General features: G+C 49.8%; 1 protein-coding gene across 1 annotated transcript; it reads left to right on the top strand.

Annotated features, from left to right (window-relative positions):
• The first annotated feature begins 23,615 nt into the window (after positions 1 to 23,615).
• On the top strand, positions 23,616 to 24,272 carry LOC147091820 (uncharacterized). The gene has a single exon (XM_085976625.1). It carries the CDS (start codon positions 23,616 to 23,618, stop codon positions 24,270 to 24,272), a length of 657 nt encoding a protein of 218 aa, XP_085832751.1.
• The last annotated feature ends 966 nt before the right edge of the window (positions 24,273 to 25,238 follow it).

Genomic DNA, 25,238 nt, shown 5'->3' with positions numbered 1-25,238 from the left:
CTCTCCACACAGGGGATTTCTCACCATCTTAGTACAGGAACATGGTGTGGACGGGGCTTCCAACCGGGTCCCAGTGCCCGGGAGAGACAATCAATGTCTCAGTTATTGTATTCTCACTCTCCACACAGGGGATTTCTCACCATCTTAGTACAGGAACATAGTGTGGACGGGGCTTCCAAACAGGTCACAGTGCCCGGGAGTGACAATCAATGTCTCAGTTATTGTATTCTCACTCTCCACACCGGGGATTTCTCACCATCTTAGTACAGGAACATAGTGTGGACGGGGTTTCCAACTGGGTCCTAGTGCCCAGGAGTGACAATCAATGTCTCAGTTATTGTATTCTCACTCTCCACACAGGGGATTTCTCACCATCTTAGTACAGGAACATAGTGTGGACGGGGCTTCCAACCGGGTCCCAGTGCCCGGGAGTGACAATCAATGTCTCAGTTATTGTATTCTCACTCTCCACACAGGGGATGTCTCACCATCTTAGTGCAGGAACATAGTGTGGACGGGGCTTCCAACCGGGCCCTAGTGCCCGGGAGAGACAATCAATGTCTCAGTTATTGTATTCTCACTCTCCACACCGGGTATTTCTCACCATCTCAGTACAGGAACATAGTGTGGACGGTGCTTCCAACCGGGCCCTAGTGCCCGGGTGAGACAGTCAATGTCTCAGTTATTGTATTCTCACTCTCCACACCGGAGGATTCTCACCATCTTAGTACAGGAACATAGTGTGGACGGGGCTTCCAACTGGATCCTAGTGCCCGGGAGTGACAATCAATGTCTCAGTTATTGTATTCTCACTCTCAACACAGGGGATTTCTCACCATCTTAGTACAGGAACAAAGTGTGGACGGGGCTTCCAACCGTGTCCCAGTGCCCGGGAGAGACAATAAATGTCTCAGTTATTGTATTCTCACTCTCCACACCGGGGATATCTCACCATCTTAGTACAGGAACATAGAGTGGACAGGGCTTCCAACCGGGTCCCAGTGCCCGGGAGAGACAATCAATGTCTCAGTTATTGTATTCTCACTCTCCACACAGGGATTTCTCACCATCTTAGTACAGGAACATAGAGTGGACGGGGCTTCCAACCGGGACCTAGTGCCCGGGAGAGAAAATCAATGTCTCAGTTATTGTATTCTCACTCTCCACACAGGGGATTTCTCACCATCTTTGTACAGGAACAAAGTGTGGACGGGGCTTTCCACCGGGTCCCAGTGCCCGGGAGAGACAATCAATGTCTCAGTTATTGTATTCTCACTCTCCACACCGGGGATTTCTCACCATCTTAGTACAGGAACATAGTGTGGACGGGGCTTTCCACCGGGTCCCAGTGCCCGGGAGAGACAATCAATGTCTCAGTTATTGTATTCTCACTCTCCACACAGGGGATTTCTCACCATCTTAGTGCAGGAACATAGAGTGGACGGGGCTTCCAACCGGGTCCCAGTGCCTGGGAGTGACAATCAATGTCTCAGTTATTGTATTCTCACTCTCCACACAGGGGATTTCTCACCATCTTAGTACAGGAACATAGAGTGGACGGGGCTTCCAACTGGGTCCTAGTGCCCGGGAGTGACAATCAATGTCTCAGTTATTGTATTCTCAATCTCCACACAGGGGATTTCTCACCATCTTAGTGCAGGAACATAGTGTGGACGGGGCTTCCAACCGGGCCCAGTGCCCAGGAGTGACAATCAATCTCTCAGTTATTGTATTCTCAGTCTCCACACAGGGGCTTTCTCACCATCTTAGTACAGGAACATAGTGTGGACGGTGTAAAGTCTGTAGGTTGTGCAGTAAATAACTTCAGAGACTTTAGAAGTACAAACAAAACAGGTCTTTACTATTCAGAGGTCTGGGCGATTTCTGATCTAGTTAACGTATCACAACCCTTATATACTGGTGTGGTCACTATCGGTATTACAGTATACATGAGCCAATAAATAGTGCCACCCTAAAGTAGTGCTCTTAAAGGCGAACGGTCACATTCTATAGTTCCCTTAAAGGTAAACGGTTACATACACAACACTCCTCCCTTCCTAGCTTATTACTTACAGAATCCCGTTAAACATACAATCTTCAATTTTATATAAACAGTTTGCAGATATACTCTCGATGGAGTCAACGTCATATAACAATTTACAGATATACTCTCGATGGAGTCAATGTCATATAACTTCATGTTTAACATAACATAATAACATATATAACTTCATGTCAAAACAGATCACAGATTCAGTCTCTGTGGAAAACAGTTCATAGATTCAGTCTCTGTGGTGTAGTCGGTTCACATTGCTGGAGTGACTCATTCAATAGTCCTTCCATGGGTTTAACAGTTTGAACTTCCGAACTGAATTGGCTCCGTTCGGAGGGACCACGTGTGTGATCTGGTAGAGGTAATAATGGTTCAGATGGGTCATCTTCTGTTTCGACTTTTCCTTTTCTGCTTCTTGGAGACTCTCTGGGCTCCACTGTCAGCTGCCAGCTGCATGCGCAGTTCCTCCTTCTCTTCCTCCTTTTTCCGTAGTAGAGCCACCTTCTCCCGATGTTCCGTAGACTTTCGGTGCTCCTCCATGATTTCTGTATGGTGGGAGTCGAAGTTACAAGTTGGGCAGGACAGGACATAGTAATATTCGGAGTCGTCCTGAGCTAGGCCAGCGAGAGGGTCTTCTATGTCCTCCCTACCCAGCTGGACGTCAGCCAGCTTTTGTTCCAAATCCAGACATCTTTCCTGAAGAGACTTCTTCATGTGTTCCGCTTCCTCTAACTTTTTCTGGGCTTTCAGCAAGTTGTTTACTAATGACCTCATTTGTGATTTTAATACTTCAACTTCCTTTGGAGATTGATTGATCGGACTATTCAATCCCTCTACCGGAGCAGTTGTTTCAGCGTTCTGTTGTTCAACCTTGACATGAGTCAGCGTACTTTTGGTATCTAAGGGTTGCTCTGCTGCCATCTTCTCAGTCTGTGTTGCAACCTCGGCTATTTCAATAACTTTTGAAAGCTCCAAACCCTTCTCCTCTGACGATTTAAGCTCATGTTCATGGCCCATTCTTACGGTCTCTGTGTTTCTTACAGTTCCCTTTTCTTCCACTGAAAAGATTTCCAGTTGCATCTGTTCTTCAAGTCGTTGGACCTCGGCCATTGCCGCTTCATATTTATTTTGTGTTTCCTTTAATAATTTAACGAGTTCTTGGACATCCTGTATTCCCTGTTCTGGTATGTCTTCCACCACTAATTTTTTTCCTATGGATTGAATCCCTAACGATGAGTCAGCCTTGGCCTGAAGCTCATCAAACATTTCCTGCAGACTTTGTAATTCTTGCTTATGGTCAACCTTTAGTCGTTCATGTTCAACCTTTAGTTGCTCATATGCTTTCACTAACACGAGCTTTTCGGAAGTTGCCAAGTTAACCCCTTCCAGGATTGTAGTCCGAGCCTGTTCATACTGTTCTTTCAACTCGTTACACTCTGCTTGCAACAAGTCGTAGAGGTGAACTGGAATACCATCCTGACTTCCTGAAGATTCCTCTTCCTTTGGATCGTTCTGTGTATATTCTAGTTCCTGAACAGCCTCAGGGAGATGTGATTGGTACTTGGCCACGATGGCTCTATGGTCGCTCTCTGCTTGAGCGAGCTGTCTCTGTTGTCTTTCCAGGGACTCCCATTCGGTGTCCCAGAACTTTTTCACCTTTTCCATCTCTTGTAGGAGACGGGCACTCAACTGTTCTAATTGTCGTTGTACTTTGACATAACGTTGAGTTCTAGCCCGGTGTTCCTCCGTAATGCATATGTCTGTAGCTTGAACAGACTCAGAATTCTCTGTCTTTATGCACGCCATCGATTTCCCAACCTTAGTCCGTGAGTTCATGTTAATCTTGTTTTTCATACATAAGCTGGACTTATCGTCTTCCGGCTCGGAGTCTGAGCTGCTTGTCTGCACCGAGTCCTCACTCGTCATTGCTTGTCGGTAGTGCCATTCCATGTCTATTTTCTTGATCCACTCCCGTCCCAGAAGTGGTGGTCCTCCCTCAGGTAGTACGTACAGATACATTCGTGGGTGTTCTTTACCCCTATCTCTCACCTTGACTCGTATTTTTCCCAGGGGGTATACATGATGCCCCGTGTATGTCTGTAATACGAATTTGGTATTTCTTAAGGGTATGTGAGAGAATAGCCGGTGATAGTCCTTTTGGTTGATGACGGATACAGCTGATCCCGTGTCCAGCTCCATTCGTACTTGGACTCCCGCTATTTTTAGTGTGACCCAGATCAACTGTAGATCAGTTACTTTACCCACATGGTGGATTCTCAGACTATCCAGCTCCTGGCTGTTTGGGTCTGAGTCTGAATTTTGTTCGTCTGAACTCTTTTCAGCCACCTGATGCACCTTGTTGTACTTTCCTTGTGGTGGTGGCTTCCTTTGCTTGTTGGTCTTCTTTCCGGACCTGCATACCTTCGCGATGTGACCCAGTTTGCCACATTTCCTGCACTCTTGGTTCTTAAACCAGCACTGATTCTGGTCGTGCGTTGTCTTTCCACAATGGTAGCATTTGGGAGTGCTTGCTGTAATTTGGTCCACCCCGAGTGCCGCCGCCTTTAGCTGCATTTCCGCCGTCCCTTTCGCTGCGGCTTCGTGCGATGAAGCTATGAGGACAGCCCTGTCCAGTGTGAGGTCATTTTCTTCCAGAAGTCGCTTCTGCGTTCCTTCTTTGGCCAAGCCACATACGAACTTGTCCCGCAGCGCCTCTGTCAAATTCCCTCCAAACTGGCAGTATTTCGCTAGCTTACGCAGTTCGACTAAGTATTCCGCATTGCTTTCATCTTGCCTCTGGGTTCTGGCGTAAAATTTAAATCGTTCAGCCAGCATCAACGGTGTGGGGTTCAAGTGATCCTTCAACACTGTTATGATCTCTTCGAAGGTCTGGTCCACTGGTTTAACTGGTGCTATTAGATGTTTCAAAAGCCCGTATATTTTTGCTCCCATCGAATTTAACAAAGTTATTGCCTTGTTGTCATCCTCAATTTCGTTGGCTACGCAATATATTTCTATGCGTTCCACATACGTGGCCCAGTCTTCTATTTCTGCATTAAAGTCATTAATATTTCCTCGCTTAGGCATCTTCTTCTCTTTTTGAGAACAGTACAAGTATTACTTTACTTATTATTAAATTTCTTCTCTCTTCTTGAGAACACACCAGCCTTTCTGAAAAATCTTATTACTTTTCTGAAATTCTTAATAATTTCCAAGATGGCGGTTTCCCGCTTCTTCCTTCTTCTTCAGCGGTTTTCCCCGAAAAATGGCGGCTTTCCCGCGCTTCTCGCTCTCCCCGCCCACTTCAATGGCGGTTTTCCCGCGCTTGGCGGTCTTCACCCGGTCCCCCGACGCCGTCTGTCAGCCCGAGTGCGGCCCTTATCTATAATGCGCTCGCTGGATCGCGAAGCGGCTGCCGGCCCTTATCTGTAGATCCGATCGCTCTCGCGGCTCTCGGCCCTTATCTGGAGATGCGATCGCTGGCTTGCAATGCCTCCCGCTCGGCTCTGGCTCCCCCGCTCGCGCGGCTCTCTGCTCTGACACTCCCGCGCCTACTTGCAGGCTCAGCGCTTCGTGGCAGCGGTTGCTGCACGGCTTCTCACATTGCCCGCGGTCCGGCTGTCACCCGACGCCGTTGGACCCAAATGCTTTGCCCTTCTCCTCCAAATACTTCTACCCCGTTTTTTTTTTATTTATTGTTTTAACTACTCACAGTCTCTTCGGCCGCCTTGTTTTAGGCTGATTGGCTCGCTCAAGATGTGGTAGCAGGGTAATCTGTGCCTGTTGCTGCCGCAGCTTTGCTGTTAATCTTCCAGCTTCCAGTAAGTACTATCCTTTTAGTAGACGGAGCCTCGTGTTTTCTTTTTGAAGCTCTCTGCTACTGGTTAGTCTTGCCGCAGGGTACGATCGGACTCGTCGCCACTGTAAAGTCTGTAGGTTGTGCAGTAAATAACTTCAGAGACTTTAGAAGTACAAACAAAACAGGTCTTTACTATTCAGAGGTCTGGGCGATTTCTGATCTAGTTAACGAATCACAACCCTTATATACTGGTGTGGTCACTATCGGTATGACAGTATACATGAGCCAATAAATAGTGCCACCCTAAAGTAGTGCTCTTAAAGGCGAACGGTCACATTCTATAGTTCCCTTAAAGGTAAACGGTTACATACACAACAGACGGGGCTTCCAACAGGGTCCCAGTGCCCGGGAGTGACAATCAATGTCTCAGTTATTGTATTCTCACTCTCCACACAGGGGTTTTCTCACCATCTTAGTACAGGAACATAGTGTGGATGGGGCTTGCAACCAGGTCCTAGTGCCCGGTAGAGACAATCAATGTCTCAGTTATTGTACTCTCACTCTCCAAACCGGGGATTTCTCACCATCTTAGTACAGGAACATAGTGTGGACGAGGCTTCCACCCGGGTCCTAGTGCCCGGCCGAGACAATCAATGTCTCAGTTATTGTATTCTCACTCTCCACACCATGGATTTCTCACCATCTTATTACAGGAACATAGTGTGGACGGGGCTTCCAACCGGGTCCTAGTGCCCGGGAGAGACAATCAATTTCTCAGTTATTGTATTCTCACTCTCCACACCGGGGATTTCTCACCATCTTAGTACAGGAACATAGTGTGGACGGGGCTTCCAACTGGGTCCTAGTGCCCGGGAGAGACAATCAATTTCTCAGTTATTGTATTCTCACTCTCCACACTGGGGATTTCTCACCACCTTAGTACAGGAACATAGAGTGGACGGGGCTTCCAACCGGGTCCCAGTGCCCGGGAGAGACAATCAATGTCTCAGTTATTGTATTCTCACTCTCCACACAGGGGATTTCACACCATCTTAGTACAGGAACATAGAGTGGACGGGGTTTCCAACCGGGTCCTAGTGCCCGGGAGTGACAATGAATGTGTCAGTTATTGTATACTCACTCTCCACACAGGGGATTTCTCACCATCTTAGTACAGGAACATAGTGTGGATGGGGCTTGCAACCAGGTCCTAGTGCCCGGTAGAGACAATCAATGTCTCAGTTATTGTACTCTCACTCTCCAAACCGGGGATTTCTCACCATCTTAGTACAGGAACATAGTGTGGACGAGGCTTCCACCCGGGTCCTAGTGCCCGGCCGAGACAATCAATGTCTCAGATATTGTATTCTCACTCTCCACACCATGGATTTCTCACCATCTTAGTACAGGAACATAGTGTGGACGGGGCTTCCAACCGGGTCCCAGTGCCCGGGAGAGACAATCAATTTCTCAGTTATTGTATTCTCACTCTCCACACAGGGGATTTCTCACCATCTTAGTACAGGAACATAGTGTGGACGGGGCTTCCAACCGGGTCCTAGTGCCCGGGAGAGACAATCAATGTCTCAGTTATTGTATTCTCACTCTCCACACCGGGGATTTCTCAGCATCTTAGAACAGGAAGACAGAGTGGACGGGGCTTCCAACTGGATCCTAGTGCCCGGGAGAGACAATCAATTTCTCAGTTATTGTATTCTCACTCTCCACACTGGGGATTTCTCACCATCTTAGTACAGGAACATAGTGTGGACGGGGCTTCCAACCGGGTCCCAGTGCCCGGGAGAGACAATCAATGTCTGTTATTGTACTCTCACTCTCCACACAGGGGATTTCACACCATCTTAGTACAGGAACATAGAGTGGACGGGGCTTCCAACCGGGTCCTAGTGCCCGGGAGAGACAATCAATTTCTCAGTTATTGTATTCTCACTCTCCACACAGGGGATTTCACACCATCTTCATACAGGAACATAGTGTGGATGGGGCTTCCAACCGGGTCCTAGTGCCCGGGAGAGACAATCAATTTCTCAGTTATTGTATTCTCACTCTCCACACCGGGGATTTCACACCATCTTAGTACAGGAACATCGTGTGGATAGGGCTTCCAACGGGGTCCCAGTGCCCGGGAGTGTAAATCAATGTCTCAGTTATTGTATTCTCACTCTCCACACAGGGGATTTCTCACCATCTTAGTACAGGAACATAGTGTGGACGGGGCTTCCAACCGGGCCCGAGTGCCCAGGAGTGACAATCAATGTCTCAGTTATTGTATTCTCACTCTCCACGCCGGGGATTTCTCACCATCTTAGTACAGGAACATTGTGTGGAAGGGGCTTCCAACCGTGTCCTAGTGCCCGGGAGAAACAATCAATGTCTCAGTTATTGTATTCTCACTCTCCACACAGGGGATTTCTCACCATCTTAGTACCAGAACATAGTGTGGACGGGGCTTCCAACCGGGTCCTAATGCCCGGGAGAAACAATCAATGTCTCAGTTATTGTATTCTCACTCTCCACGCCGGGGATTTCTCACCATCTTAGTACAGGAACATAGTGTGGACGGGGCTTCCAACTGTGTCCCAGTGCCCAGGAGTGATAATCAATGTCTCAGTTATTGTATTCTCACTCTCCACACAGGGGATTTCTCACCATCTTAGTACAGGAACATAGTGTGGACGGGGCTTCCAACCGGGTGCTAGTGCCCGGGAGAGACAGTCAATGTATCAGTTATTGTATTCTCACTCTCCACGCCGGGGATTTCTCACCATCTTAGTACAGGAACACAGTGTGGACGGGGCTTCCAACCGGGTCCTAGTGCCCGGGAGAGACAATCAATTTCTCAGTTATTGTATTCTCACTCTCCACACCGGGGATTTCTCACCATCTTAGTACAGGAACATAGTGTGGACGGGGCTTCCAACTGGGTCCTAGTGCCCGGGAGAGACAATCAATTTCTCAGTTATTGTATTCTCACTCTCCACACAGGGGATTTCTCACCACCTTAGTACAGGAACATAGAGTGGACGGGGCTTCCAACCGGGTCCCAGTGCCCGGGAGAGACAATCAATTTCTCAGTTATTGTATTCTCACTCTCCACACAGGGGATTTCACACCATCTTAGTACAGGAACATAGAGTGGACGGGGCTTCCAACTGGGTCCTAGTGCCCGGGAGAGACAATGAATGTGTCAGTTATTGTATTCTCACTCTCCACACAGGGGATTTCTCACCATCTTAGTACAGGAACATAGTGTGGACGGGGCTTCCAACCGGGTCCTAGTGCCCAGGAGAGACAATCAATGTCTCAGTTATTGTATTCTCACTCTACACACAGGGGATTTCTCACCAGCTTAGTACAGGAACATAGTGTGGATGGGGCTTGCAACCAGGTCCTAGTGCCCGGTAGAGACAATCAATGTCTCAGTTATTGTACTCTCACTCTCCAAACCGGGGATTTCTCACCATCTTAGTACAGGAACATAGTGTGGACGAGGCTTCCACCCGGGTCCTAGTGCCCGGCCGAGACAATCAATTTCTCAGTTATTGTATTCTCACTCTCCACACAGGGGATTTCTCACCATCTTAGTACAGGAACATAGTGTGGACGGGGCTTCCAACTGGATCCTAGTGCCCGGGAGGGACAATCAATGTCTCAGTTATTGTATTCTCACTCTCCACACTGGGGATTTCTCACCACCTTAGTACAGGAACATAGTGTGGACGGGGCTTCCAACCGGGTCCCAGTGCCCGGGAGAGACAATCAATGTCTGTTATTGTATTCTCACTCTCCACACAGGGGATTTCACACCATCTTAGTACAGGAACATAGAGTGGACGGGGTTTCCAACCGGGTCCTAGTGCCCGGGAGTGACAATGAATGTGTCAGTTATTGTATTCTCACTCTCCACACAGGGGATTTCTCACCATCTTAGTACAGGAACAGAGTGTGGACGGGGCTTCCAACCGGGTCCTAGTGCCCGGGAGTGACAATCAATGTCTCAGTTATTGTATTCTCACTCTCCACACCGGGGATTTCTCACCATCTTAGTACAGGAACATAGTGTGGACGGGGCTTCCAACCGGGTCCCAGTGCCCGGGAGAGACAATCAATGTCTCAGTTATTGTACTCTCACTCTCCACACCGGGGATTTCACACCATCTTCATACAGGAACATAGTGTGGACGGGGCTTCCAACCGGGCCCAGTGCCCGGGAGAGACAATCAATGTCTCAGTTATTGTATTCTCACTCTCCACACCGGGGATTTCACACCATCTTAGTACAGGAACATAGTGTGGACGGGGCTTCCAACCGGGTCCTAGTGCCCGGGAGTGACAATGAATGTGTCAGTTATTGTATTCTCACTCTCCACACAGGGGATTTCTCACCATCTTAGTACAGGAACATAGTGTGGACGGGGCTTCCAACGGGGTCCCAGTGCCCGGGAGTGTCAATCAATGTCTCAATTATTGTATTCTCACTCTCCACACCGGGGATTTCACACCATCTTAGTACAGGAACATAGTGTGGACGGGGCTTCCAACGGGGTCCCAGTGCCCGGGAGTGTCAATCAATGTCTCAGTTATTGTATTCTCACTCTCCACACTGGGGATTTCTCACCATCTTAGTACAGGAACATAGTGTGGACGGGGCTTCCAACCGTGTCCTAGTGCCCGGGAGAGACAATCAATGTCTCAGTTATTGTATTCTCACTCTCCACACAGGGGATTTCTCACCATCTTAGTACAGGAACATAGTGTGGACGGGGCTTCCAACCGTGTCCTAGTGCCCGGGAGAGACAATCAATGTCTCAGTTATTGTATTCTCACTCTCCACACAGGGGATTTCTCACCATCTCAGTACAGGAACATAGTGTGGACGGGGCTTCCAACCGTGTCCTAGTGCCCGGGAGAGACAATCAATGTCTCAGTTATTGTATTCTCACTCTCCACACTGGGGATTTCACACCATCTTAGTACAGGAACATAGTGTGGACGGGGCTTCCAACTGGGCCCCAGTGCCCGGGAGAAACAATCAATGTCTCAGTTATTGTATTCTCACTCTCCACGCCGGGGATTTCTCACCATCTTAGTACAGGAACATAGAGTGGACGGGGCTTCCAACCGGGTCCCAGTGCCCGGGAGAGACAATCAATGTCTCAGTTATTGTATTCTCACTCTCCACACAGGGGATTTCACACCATCTTAGTACAGGAACATAGTGTGGACGGGGCTTCCAACCGGGTCCTAATGCCCGGGAGAGAGAATCAATGTCTCAGTTATTGTATTCTCACTCTCCACACAGGGGATTTCACACCATCTTAGTACAGGAACATAGTGTGGACGGGGCTTCCAACTGTGTCCCAGTGCCCAGGAGTGATAATCAATGTCTCAGTTATTGTATTCTCACTCTCCACCCCGGGGATTTCACACCGTCTTAGTACAGGAACATAGTGTGGACGGGGCTTCCAACCGGGCCCTAGTGCCCGGGTGAGACAGTCAATGTCTCAGTTATTGTATTCTCACTCTCCACACAGGGGATTTCACACCATCTTAGTACAGGAACATACTGTGGACGGTGCTTCCAACCGGATCCCAGTGCCCGGGAGAGACAATCAATGTCTCAGTTATTGTATTCTCACTCTCCACACCGGGGATTTCTCACCATCTTAGTACAGGAACATAGTGTGGACGGGGCTTCCAACCGGGTCCTAGTGCCCGGGAGAGACAATCAATGTCTCAGTTATTGTATTCACACTCTCCATAGCGGGGATTTCTCACCATCTTAGCACAGGAACATAGTGTGGACGGAGCTTCCAACCGGGCCCAGTGCTCGGGAGAGACAATCAATTTCTCAGTTATTGTATTCTCACTCTCCACACAGGGGATTTCTCACCATCTTAGTACAGGAACATAGTGTGAACGGGGCATCCAACGGGGTCCCAGTGCCCGGGAGAGACAATCAATGTCTCAGTTATTGTATTCTCACTCTCCACACAGGGGATTTCTCACCATCTTAGTACAGGAACATAGTGTGAACGGGGCATCCAACCGGGTCCTAATGCCCGGGAGAGACAATCAATGTCTCAGTTATTGTATTCTCACTATCCACACCGGGGATTTCACACCATCTTAGTACAGGAACATAGTGTGGTTAGGGCTTCCAACGGGGTCCCAGTGCCCGGGAGTGACAATCAATGTCTCAGTTATTGTATTCTCACTCTCCACACAGGGGATTTCTCACCATCTTAGTACAGGAACATAGTGTGAACGGGGCATCCAACCGGGTCCTAATGCCCGGGAGAGACAATCAATGTCTCAGTTATTGTATTCTCAATCTCCACACAGGGGATTTCACACCATCTTAGTACAGGAACATAGTGTGGACGGGGCTTCCAACCGGGTCCTAGTGCCCGGGAGAGACAATCAATGTCTCAGTTATTGTATTCTCACTCTCCACACTGGGGATTTCACACCATCTTAGTCCAGGAACATAGTGTGGACGGGGCTTCCAACCAGGTCCATTGCCCGGGAGTGACAATCAATGTCTCAGTTATTGTATTCTCACTCTCCACACAGGGGATTTCTCACCATCTTAGTACAGGAACATAGTGTGGACGGGGCTTCTAACCAGGTCCTAGTGCTCGGGAGTGACAATCAATGTCTCATTTATGGTATTCTCACTCTACACACAGGGGATTTCTCACCATCTTAGTACAGGAACATAGTGTGGACGCAGCTTCCAACCGGGTCCTAGTGCAGGGGAGAGACAATCAATGTCTCAGTTATTGTATTCTCACTCTCCACACAGGGGATTTCTCACCATCTTAGTAAAGGAACATAGTGTGGACGGGGCTTCCAACCGGGTCCCAGTGCGTGGAAGTGACAATCAATGTCTCAGTTATTGTATTCTCACTCTCCACACAGGGGATTTCACACCATCTTAGCACAGGAACATAGTGTGGACGGGGCTTCCAACCGGGTCCCAGTGCCCGGGAGTGACAATCAATGTCTCAATTATTGTATTCTCACTCTCCACACAGGGGCTTTCTCACCATCTTAGTACAGGAACATTGTGTGGATGGGGCTTCCAACCGGGTCCTAGTGCCCGGGAGAGACAATCAATGTCTCAGTTATTGTATTCTCACTCTCCACACAAGGGATTTCTCACCATCTTAGTACAGGAACATCGTGTGGACGGGGCTTCCAACCAGGTCCTAGTGCCCGTGAGTGACAATCAATGTCTCAGTTATTGTATTCTCACTCTCCACACCGGGGATTTCTCACCATCTTAGTACAGGAACATAGTGTGGACGGGGCTTCCAACCGGGTCCCAATGCCCGGGAGAGACAATCAATGTCTCAGTTATTGTATTCTCACTCTCCACACCGGGGATTTCTCACCATCTTAGTACAGGAACATAGTGTGGATGGGGCTTCCAACCGGGTCCTGGTGCCCGGGAGTGACAATCATTGTCACAGTTATTGTATTCTCACTCTCCACAGCGGGGATTTCTCACCATCTTAGCACAGGAACATAGTGTGGACGGAGCTTCCAACCGGGCACAGTGCCCGGGAGAGACAATCAATGTCTCAGTTATTGTATTCTCACTCTACACACCAGGGATTTCACACCATCTTAGTACAGGAACATAGTGTGGACGGGGCTTCCAACCGGGTCCTGGTGCCCGGGAGAGACAATCAATGTCTCAGTTATTGTATTCTCACTCTCCACACAGGGGATTTCACACCATCTTAGTACAGGAACATAGTGTGGACGGGGCTTCCAACCGGGCCCTAGTGCCCGGGAGAGACAATCAATGTCTCAGTTATTGTATTCTCACTCTCCACACTGGGGATTTCTCACCATCTTAGTACAGGAACACAGAGTGGACGCGGCTTCCAACCGGGTCGCAGTGCCCGGGAGAGACAATCAATGTCTCAGTTATTGTATTCTCACTCACCACACCAGGGATTTCTCACCATCTTAGTACAGGAACAAAGTGTGGACGGGGCTTCCAACCGGGTCCCAGTGCCCGGGAGAGACAATCAATGTCTCAGTTATTGTATTCTCACTCTCCACACCGGGGATTTCTCACCATCTTAGTACAGGAACATAGTGTGGACGGGGCTTCCAACCGGGTCCTAGTGCCCGGGAGAGACAATCAATGTCTCAGTTATTGTATTCTCACTCTCCACACTGGGGATTTCACACCATCTTAGTACAGGAACATAGTGTGGACGGGGCTTCCAACCGGGTCCGAGTGCCCGGGAGAGACAATCAATGTCTCAGTTATTGTACTCTCACTCTCCACACAGGGGATATCTCACCATCTTCGTACAGGAACATAGTGTGGACGGGGCTTCCAACCGGGTCCCAGTGCCCGGGAGAGACAATCAATGTCTCAGTTATTGTACTCTCACTCTCCACACAGGGGATATCTCACCATCTTCGTACAGGAACATAGTGTGGACGGGGCTTCCAACCGGGTCCTAGTGCCCGGGAGTGACAATCAATGTCTCAGTTATTGTATTCTCACTCTCCACACAGGGGATTTCTCACCATCTTAGCACAGGAACATAGTGTGGACGGGGCTTCCAACCGGGCCCCAGTGCCCGTGAGTGACAATCAATGTCTCAGTTATTGTATTCTCAGTCTCCACACCGGGGATTTCTCACCATCTTAGTACAGGAACATAGAGTGGGCGGGGCTTCCAACCGGGTCCTAGTGCCCGGGAGAGACAATCAATGTCTCAGTTATTGTATTCTCACTCTCCACACAGGGGATTTCTCACCATCTTAGTACAGGAACATAGTGTGGACGGGGCTTCCAACCGGGTCCTAGTGCCCGGGAGAGACAATCAATGTCTCAGTTATTGTATTCTCACTCTCCACACAGGGGATTTCTCACCATCTTAGCACAGGAACATAGTGTGGACGGGGCTTCCAACCGGGCCCCAGTGCCCGTGAGTGACAATCAATGTCTCAGTTATTGTATTCTCACTCTCCACACCGGGGATTTCTCACCATCTTAGTACAGGAACATAGAGTGGATGGGGCTTCCAACCGGGTCCTAGTGCCCGGGAGTGACAATCAATGTCTCAGTTATTGTATTCTCACTCTCCACACAGGGGATTTCTCACCATCTTAGTACAGGAACATAGTGTGGACGGGGCTTCCAACCGGGTCCCAGTGCCCGGGAGTGACAATCAATGTCTCAGTTATTGTATTCTCACTCTCCACACAGGGGATTTCTCACCATCTTAGTACAGGAACATAGTGTGGACGGGGCTTCCAACTGGGTCCTCGTGCCCGGGAGAGACAATCAATGTCTCAGTTATTGTATTCTCACTCTCCACACAGGGGATTTCTCACCATCTTAGTACAGGAACATAGTGTGGACGGGGCTTCCAACTGGGTCCTCGTGCCCGGGAGAGACAATCAATTTCTCAGTTATTGTATTCTCACTCTCCACACTGGGGATTTCTCACCATCTTAGTACAGGAACACAGAGTGGACGCGGCTTCCAACCGGGTCCCAGTGCCCGGGAGAGACAATCAATGTCTCAGTTATTGTATTCTCACTCTCCACACAGGGGATTTCACACCATCTTAGTACAGGAACATAGTGTGGACGGGGCTTCCAACCGGGTCCCAGTGCCCGGGAGAGACAATCAATGTCTCAGTTATTGTATTCTCACTCACCACACCAGGGATTTCTCACCATCTTAGTACAGGAACATAGTGTGGACGGGGTTTCCAACTGGGTCCTAGTGCCCGGGAGAGACAATCAATGTCTCAGTTATTGTATTCTCACTCTCCACACAGGGGATTTCACACCATCTTAGTACAGGAACATAGTGTGGACGGGGCTTCCAACCGGGTCCCAGTGCCCGGGAGAGACAATCAATGTCTCAGTTATTGTATTCTCACTCTCCACACAGGGGATTTCACACCATCTTAGTACTGGAACAAAGTGTGGACGGGGCATCCAACCGGGTCCCAGTGCCCGGGAGAGACAATCAATGTCTCAGTTATTGTATTCTCACTCTCCACACCGGGGATTTCTCACCATCTTAGTACAGGAACATAGTGTGGACGGGGCTTCCAACCGGGTCCCAGTGCCCGGGAGTGACAATCAATGTCTCAGTTATTGTATTCTCACTCTCCACACTGGGGATTTCTCACCATCTTAGTACAGGAACATAGTGTGGACGGGGCTTCCAACCGGGTCCCAGTGCCTGGGAGAGACAATCAATGTCTCAGTTATTGTATTCTCACTCTCCACACAGGGGATTTCTCACCATCTTAGTACAGGAACATAGTGTGGACGGGGCTTCCAACCGGGTCCCAGTGCCCGGGAGAGACAATCAATGTCTCAGTTATTGTATTCTCACTCTCCACACAGGGGATTTCTCACCATCTTAGTACAGGAACATAGTGTGGACGGGGCTTCCAACCGGGTCCTAGTGCCCGGGAGAGACAATCAATGTCTCAGTTATTGTATTCTCACTCTCCACACAGGGGATTTCTCACCATCTTAGTACAGGAACATAGTGTGGACGCGGCTTCCAACCGGGTCCCAGTGCCCGGGAGTGACAATCAATGTCTCAGTTATTGTATTCTCACTCTCCACACAGGGTATATCTCACCATCTTCGTACAGGAACATAGTGTGGACGCGGCTTCCAACCGGGTCCTAGTGCCCGGGAGAGACAATCAATGTCTCAGTTATTGTATTCTCACTCTCCACACAGGGGATTTCACACCATCTTAGTACAGGAACATAGTGTGGACGGGGCTTCCAACCGGGTCCCAGTGCCCGGAGAGACAATCAATGTCTCAGTTATTGTATTCTCACTCTCCACACAGGGGATTTCTCACCATCTTAGTACAGGAACGTAGTGTGGACGGGGCTTCCAACCGGGTCCTAGTGCCCGGGAGTGACAATCAATGTCTCAGTTATTGTATTCTCACTCTCCACACAGGGGATTTCTCACCATCTTAGTACAGGAACATAGTGTGGACGGGGCTTCCAACCGGGCCCTAGTGCCCGGGAGAGACAATCAATGTCTCAGTTATTGTATTCTCACTCTCCACACAGGGGATTTCACACCATCTTAGTACAGGAACATAGTGTGGACGGGGCTTCCAACCGGGTCCCAGTGCCCGGGTGAGACAGTCAATGTCTCAGTTATTGTATTCTCACTTTCCACACAGGGGATTTCACACCATCTTAGTACAGGAACATAGTGTGGACGGGGCTTCCAACCAGGTCCTAGTGCCCGGGAGAGACAATCAATGTCTCAGTTATTGTATTCTCACTCTCCACCCCGGGGATTTCACACCATCTTAGTACAGGAACATAGTGTGGACGGGGCTTCCAACCGGGTCCCAGTGCCCGGGAGAGACAATCAATGTCTCAGTTATTGTATTCTCACTCTCCACACCAGGGATTTCTCACAATTTTAGTACAGGAACATAGTGTGGACGGGGCTTTCAACCGGGTCCCAGTGCCCGGGAGTGACAATCAATGTCTCAGTTATTGTATTCTCACTCTCCACACAGGGGATTTCACATCATCTTAGTACAGGAACATAGTGTGGACGGGGCTTCCAACCGGGTCCTAGTGCCCGGGAGAGACAATCAATGTCTCAGTTATTGTATTCTCACTCTCCACACCGGGGATTTCTCACCATCTTAGTACAGGAACATAGTGTGGACGGGGCTTCCAACCGGGTCCCAGTGCCCGGGAGAGACAATCAATGTCTCAGTTATTGTATTCTCACTCTCCACACCGGGGATTTCTCACCATCTTAGTACAGGAACATAGTGTGGACGAGGCTTCCAACCGGGTCCCAGTGCCCGGGAGTGACAAACATTGTCTCAGTTATTGTATTCTCACTCTCCACACAGGGGATTTCTCACCATCTTAGCACAGGAACATCGTGTGGACGGAGCTTCTATCCGGGCCCAGTGCCCGGGAGAGACAATCAATGTCTCAGTTATTGTATTCTCACTCTCCACACCGGGGATTTCACACCATCTTAGTACAGGAACATAGAGTGGGCGTGGCTTCCAACCGGATCCCAGTGCCCGGGAGTGTCAAACATTGTCTCAGTTATTGTACTCTCACTCTCCACACAGGGGATTTCTCACCATCTTAGTACAGGAACATAGTGTGGACGGGACTTCCAACCGGGTCCTAGTGCCCGGGAGAGACAATCAATGTCTCAGTTATTGTATTCTCACTCTCCACACAGGGGATTTCTCACCATCTTAGAACAGGAACATAGAGTGGACTGGGCTTCCAACCGGGTCCCAGTGCCCGGGAGAGACAATCAATGTCTCAGTTATTGTATTCTCACTCTCCACACAGGGGATTTCTCACCATCTTAGTACAGGAATATTGGGTGGGTTTATCCAGTCTTTGTGAATGGGAAGATCGATGTTGCTCATGATTTCTTCCATCTCATGGAGCACGGTGGCATCGTGGTGAATGGCAGGCGAGGCAATGTGGGATTGCACCGGGAGCAAGTTCAGCTGGAGTGGACTTAAGCATCCCTGACACCGCCCTCAGCACCTTTCACCACCTCGGGATGTCTCAAAGCGCTGTACAGCCAATGAAGTATTTTGAAGTGCAGTCGCTGTTGTAATGTCGGAAACACGATTTTCACATGACTGCATATAGTGATATTTCAAGCACCAGGCAGAATGGAGATGATTTGGAAATACCTGCATCAATCATGCCTGGAGACCACACAGCTGTAAATGACTGGGATTAATTTTAAGCATATCATTTCTATTATGGAACTATCCTCCACTCACGGCATTTCATTGGAGAAATAAACACACTATTATCGGGAGACTTTGCTGTAGTTTCGGTCATGAGTTATGTTTCCTGTAGTTTGTTAAATCAACTTTGTTTGCTGTATGCTGAGTAATAGGCTGTTTAATCCTGTTGTGACGTGTTTTAAAATATGGTTCAATCTTTTTTTATTATTCATTCATGGGATGTGGGCGTCACTGATAAGGCCGGCATTTATTGCCCATCCCTAATTGCCCTTGAGCTGCCTTCTTGAACTGTGACGTGATGATAATCCCGTTGAATGTCAAGGGGAGGTGGCTAGACTCTCTCTTGTTGGAAATGGTCATTGCCTGAAACTTGTGAGTTGCGAATGTTACTAGCCACTTATCAGCCGAAGCCTGAATGCTGTCCAGGTCTTGCTGCATGCGGGCAAGGACTGCTTCATTGCCTGAGGAGTAATTGGTGTAAGACAAGCCCGAATTCAAAGTTTGAAGAGCGCAACCAGATCGGATGCACCTGCCCAGGGAGGGGGAGGGGGGTATTGAAAGTTTGAAGAATGCAAACAAATTTGATGCACCTGCCCATTGAGGGGAGGTGGGTGTTGGGTTGTAGGTTTGAAGAATGCTGTCCCATTGCATGTCAAGGGGAGGTGGCTAGGCTCTCTCTCTTGTTGAAGCTGGTCATTGTCTGGCACTTGTCAATTATCAGCCCAATCCTGAATGTTGTCCGGGTCTTGCTGCAGGCGGGCAGGGACTGCTTCGTTATCTGAGGAGTAATCGGTGTACTCTTTTGATTGGGTACTTAAACAAAATGTCTGTAAATTAATAAAACTTTAAATAAAACTTAACAAATTAAATTAAAATTTGATTGTCCGGGTTGATAATGCACTCCAGTCCCCGCGGCGCCCACCGGTCGCGGAATGGAGTAATCGGTGTGAGGCAAACCCGAATTCAAAGTTTAGTTCGCATGGTTAATGTAATGGATGCACCACCTCGGGTGAGAAAGGGGTTGTAGGTTTGAAGAATGCAACCAAAAGGGATGCACCCGCCTAGGGAGAGGGAGGGGTTGAAGGTTTGAAGAATGCAGCCAAATCTTTTCACGCTCGCACTCACACAGAAAGAGTCGCAGGCGGCGCTCGGCCACGCGCCGGGTCCCGGTGGAGGAGTTGCCTCTGGACCGTCCGCCTTGAGCTTACAAAAGGCGCGGCCGCCGCCGCCGATCGGCAGCTGGACTCGGCGCGGTGAGGAGCGCGGAGCAGCCGGAGGAGGAGGGGAGGCGCTGAGCGGAGCAGCTGGACTCGGCGCGGTGAGGAGCGCGGAGCAGCCGGAGGAGGGTGGGAGGCGCTGACTGAGCGACAAAATTAAATGGCTTCGGGCGACCAGACCAAAGGCCCGGCCCGAGGCCGCAAGGCCAGGAAGAGGAGGAGCCCAGCCCAAGGCGCGGCCGGCGGGCGGGCCCACGGTGTCGGGCCACATCCTGCAGGCGGTGGCGGCTTCCAGGGAGCGTCGCGGCCTGTCGCTGGCCGCCGTCAAGCAGGCGCTGTCGGCCCCGGCTACGACATGCCGCGCATCAACTGGCGGGTGAAGCAGGCGGTGCGGAGCCTGGTGACCGAGGCCTCGCTGGTGCGGCCGGCCGGCCAAGAACAAGCCCAGGGGGCGGAGGAGGAAGGAGGCCGGGGGCGGTGATCCTGCTGCTGCTGCCGCCCGCCGGAGAAAGGCCGAGGAGAGGGCGGGCGGGGTCCGCCAGGGGGCGAGGCCCGCCGGGCGACCCGGTAGCCGTCGGGGGCCCCAGGTCCCCTCCAGGGGCAGGAAGCCCGGGAGCTGCCGAGACCAGAAGGCGGCAGCAGCCCCACGGGCGGCGGCCAAGACTGAAAACCCAAAACAGAAATACTACCCGTGTGAACCAAAACAACAGGCTCTTTTCAGAGCCACCACACCCTTCAGATGAAAGAGGTTGTTCCAGAATTATACAATAAATATCTTTATTTTTAAATCATTGCTGCGGCCGATAAACCCGAGAATCTTCGAATGATCCTGGCGGTTGTCCTCCAGCTCTCGGGAGACTTTGCAACCAGCTGCAGCCGTCGTGAAGCATCTTGCAGACTAGAATGAGTTGGAGAAAAAATAGTCACAGAAATGATTGGTAGTCATTGGATTAAGAGTTGGAATTGTGTTGGTTTTTCTGCTCCATACGATCATCCATGTCGCCCTACTTTACCTCATGTTTCCAGCGTATTCTGCAGTGAGTGTCTCACTTCCTGACTCCAAGCCTTTCCACCATCTGCAAGGCACAAGTCAGGAGTGTGATGGAATACTCTCCAGTGTGTTCCATCGACAAGATGCACTGCAGCAACTCGCCAAGGCTTCTTCGGCAGCACCTCCCAGACCCGCGACCTCTTCCACCTAGAAGGACAAGGGCGGCAGGCGCATGGGAACACCACCACCTCCAAGTTCCCCTCCAAGTCACACACCATCCTGACTTAGAAATATATCGGCCGATCCTTCATCGTCACTGGGTCAAAATCCTGGAACGCCCTCCCTAACAGCACTGTGGGAGTACCTTCACCACACGGACTGCAGCGGTTCAAGGAGGCGGCTCACCACCTCCTTCTCAAGGGCGATTAGGGATGGGCAATATAAGCTGGCCTTGCCAGCAATGCCTACATCCTGAGAATCTTTTTAAATACCAAATAAATTGCCTCAGGTTCAGCATTTGTGTACTATGCCATAAGGGTTTTAGTAAATAACTAATATTGCAGTGGCCTTTTTAAACAGAAGCGATTAAGTGCATATATTTTTTTCTTAGACAATCTCTTTTGTAGTTTCTGGGACCCGTCTAATTTGTATATTATGGGGAGTTCCAGAATTGTTGTGGCTCGAATGAATTTATTTCGCATAAGACATTTACTGTGGACGTGTCACATGAGAGTATGAGATTTTATATAGCTTCGGGGTTTTGCTCCAGCAAATTAAGGTTTCCCCATTCCTTGCGTGGCAGCGGCTTCTGGCAAAAAAAACTTGATAGGTGACTGTGATTTGTGCATACTGAACATGTGGTGTGTCAAGGATCAGCCAATTGGAATAGACAATTTGGCATCCGTCATTAGGATAAAGCTGTGTATATAAAGGAGGGGTTGCGGGCTCCATTTCGATGTTGCTTTGTGTTTTTATTAACCAGTCGAGGTGGAGAAGGAATTGAAGGGCTTGCCATGCCGACTGCTGCTGCTGTTTCCACCAGTTCCACCACAGCCGGTGTCAAGGGCGCCGTCTCCAAGAAGGGCTCGAAGAAAACCGCCATGAAAATGACCAGGAGAGGGGACAGGAAGCACAGGAGGAGCAGGAAGCAGAGTTACAGCATCTACATCTACAGGGTGCTGAAGCAGGTCCACCCCGACACCGGCATCTCCTCCAAGGCCATGAGTGTCATGAACTCGTTCCTCACCGACATCTTCGAGCGCATCGCCTGCGAGGCCTCCCGCCTGATCCATTACACCAAACACCAGACCATCTCCTCCCGGCCGGGAGATCCAGACCGCCGTCCGGCTCCTGCTGCACGGGGAACTGGCCAAGCACGCCGTCTCGGAGGGGACCAAGGCGGTCACCAAATACACCAGCTCCAAGTAGAGTCCCCCTCCAAAAATAAAACCTGCAATTAAATCACCAAACGGCTCTTTTAAGAGCCACTTCGCAAAGCCTTAAAACGGAGCTATAAAACAAAACCGAGACCCCTGAACAAATACTTCTGTTAGGCTGTATGTTAATGCAATGAATTGCTAAATTAATCGTCCGGTTCATCCATCTACATGTGGTGCGTTCTATTTATGAAAGCTGTTTTAATTCGCATTTCTTACTTTTGAGTATAAGTCCCTGAAGAGATTGGGGAATTCACGGGGAAGGGGGCAATCGGCGCTCAATAACTCCGAGAACAAGTATTTCGGTTGAAACCAAGGCTCTTCCCTGCCAGTTGAAGAATTTACTCTTGATATTGAAACCCAGGTGTACAGCGAAGATCAATGTTGCCGGACCGCCAATATTGTGGAAAAAAGCGGGGTAAAATAGGAGGTCGCTCAAGCATTAATGTTCAGTGACGCCACATTTCGGTTTAGGAAGACCTTTGTTTTGTACAGGGAAGGGGAGAACTTGGAGACAAGATATCATTGAGACCGCGACTTGGAGTAGGAGATAAGACGGACACATTTTCCTAGATCAAGAAATCTGCACAACTCGCATTTACAAATGACATTTAAGGTCGAAACACATCCCAAGACGCTTCACGGGGGAAAGAGATGAAGAGACGCTCAAGTCTTTACAGAGAGTTGAGCTAAAGATACATGAAAAAAGCATAAGATTCAGAAGAACTTAATAATAATAATAATCAACTTTATTGTCATTGTTAGTGTACAAGTGCAGTACAATGAAATGTAGGCTTGCGGCTCCCGAGAGTGTACATTTAGATTAAGACATTTAACATTCAACATTCATTTGGCTTGTAATACATAAACATAAACATAATAAAGTGCATTGGCAGATGTGCAGGCTTTAGAGTTTATTAGCAGAGTTCAGTAGGATGACAGCCCTGGGAAAGAAGCTGTTCCTAAATCTGGTCGTTCGGGTGCGAATGCATCTGTAGCGTCTCCCGGATGGCAGGGGGGCGAACAGCCTGCGGCTGGGGTGGGTAGGGTCTTTGATGATGGTCAGTGACCTCCGTAAAGAGTGAGAGAGAATGTCTCTGGGGATATATAATCGCTCTGAGGTGATACACGCTTTGGAAAGAAGGCGACTTTGTTTTGTGTTTTGTTGGTGGGCATTTTTCAGGAGATGAGACCTTTGGCTCTGCAGCGTCCGGTTCGCCTGGTGAAATAGCGCCGGCTGCTGGAAACTCTTCATCCCCCAACACACACTCAGATAGATAGATAGAGAGAGAAGGTCCCAGCCCAAGCCATGGCCGACACTCTCCCTGCCAGGAACACCAGGATGAAGACCAGGACTGCACTCCTGGCCAGGAGACCCGGCGCCACCGTGTCCCAGCAGATCCTGGAGGTGGTGGCGTCCACCAAGGAGTGCCGGGGGCTCGGGCTCTCGGCTCTCAAGAAGGTCCTCTCGGGCCGCGGCTACGACGTGGCCAGAAACAACTGGCGGGTCCACCAGGCGGCCCGGAGCCTGGTGACCAAGGGCTCACTGCTGCAGCCCACCGGCACCGACGCCTCGGGCTCCTTGAGGCTCAGCAAGAGGTGGGGCGACCGGGAGGAGGAGGAGAAACCCAAGAGGGAGTCCGCCGCCGCCGCCAGGGAAAGGAGGAGGAGGAGGAGGAGGATGAAGCAAGGTGTGGACAGGAAAGCGGTGCCCAGGAGCAGAGGCTTGCCCAGGAAGACCAAGAAACAGGGCGCCGCCAGGAAGGGGGCGAGGAGGGCCACCGCCCGCAAACCCAAGGGGAGGAAGGCGGCCAGGGCCGAAGGGAAAGGCAAAGGCCAGCGTGCAAAGCCGAGAAAGCTGGCCAAACAACCAGAGCAGGAAGCGGACCAAACCCCCGGTCAGGAGGAGACCTCCCTGTCAGAGAAAGAAAGCCAAGTTTGCTCAGAGCAAGAGGACAGCTCCTAAAGGGGAGACCAATCAGAGGATGAATACCTTCAATATCAAACGGCTCTTTTCAGAGCCACAAAAAACATTCACAAAGAGCCGGACCGGAGGGTTGGGTGTGTGAAAAAAAGGAACATTGCAATTGACCCGATGGTATATGACCAAAATCATCCTTATTGAAAAATAGAAAACCAATTATTTCCCCATTACAATACTGGAAATTATTAAAACTTCGATTGAGTTTTAATGCCTGAAGTATACCTGCCAGGAATAATATAACATACGAACCAATATTGGTTTTTAACTCCTATTTTAAAGGTGGTTAAATTGAGAGCAGCAGAGCTGTGATAGATTGTCGGGCGGGAGAATCGGAAGACCAGGGCCTAGAAATTAGTTGGGCGTGCCAGCCGTTAGCACCTTAGGGGGAGTAGATCTCGAGCACTAGGCGCTTATCACCCGGGCGCAGCGTGATCTGCGCCTCTCCCCAACTTCAGGACACATTTAGCGCCGGCGCAAAGTCTTAGCGCGCGCCCTGCTGCGCGCGCAGATCATGACGTCATTTAATAGTGCAACGCCCTTTGTGCACCCCAAACCGGAACTTCACTCGCGCCGGCCCATTGTGCGCCGGGCGTCCCGAGCGACTGTGAAGTGGAACGGTACACAGGCCAGCCGGGCCGGGGGAAGCGCTAATTAAAGGGCACTTACCCAGCAGTATAAAGGCCAGCCATTTTGCAGCATTCACTCTTGTGCAACGGTTTTTTGGACAGAGACCAAGGAGGAGAGTTTACTGGTTTGGACCAACACTTGGACAGGTATTTTTGGCTCAGGCCAGAGCTTACCAATTATCTTTGCCTTCATTCAGAGCTCAGTGTTTGCCAGCATATAATGGGGGCTGCATTGGGTGGCAACGCTGAATTTCAGCCTTATGCCAGAAGGGCTTACAGACGCTGTGAGAGAGTGGCAGCCCTGGCTAGACACAGAGGGGGC

Source organism: Somniosus microcephalus, unplaced genomic scaffold (assembly GCF_052327205.1).
Source record: "Somniosus microcephalus isolate GS21.2 unplaced genomic scaffold, FLI_Smic_1.0 unresolved_chr3, whole genome shotgun sequence".
Lineage (NCBI taxonomy): Eukaryota > Metazoa > Chordata > Chondrichthyes > Squaliformes > Somniosidae > Somniosus > Somniosus microcephalus.
The sequence above is the reverse complement of the archived record's forward strand: the minus strand, read 5'-3'. Positions and strand labels throughout refer to the sequence as shown.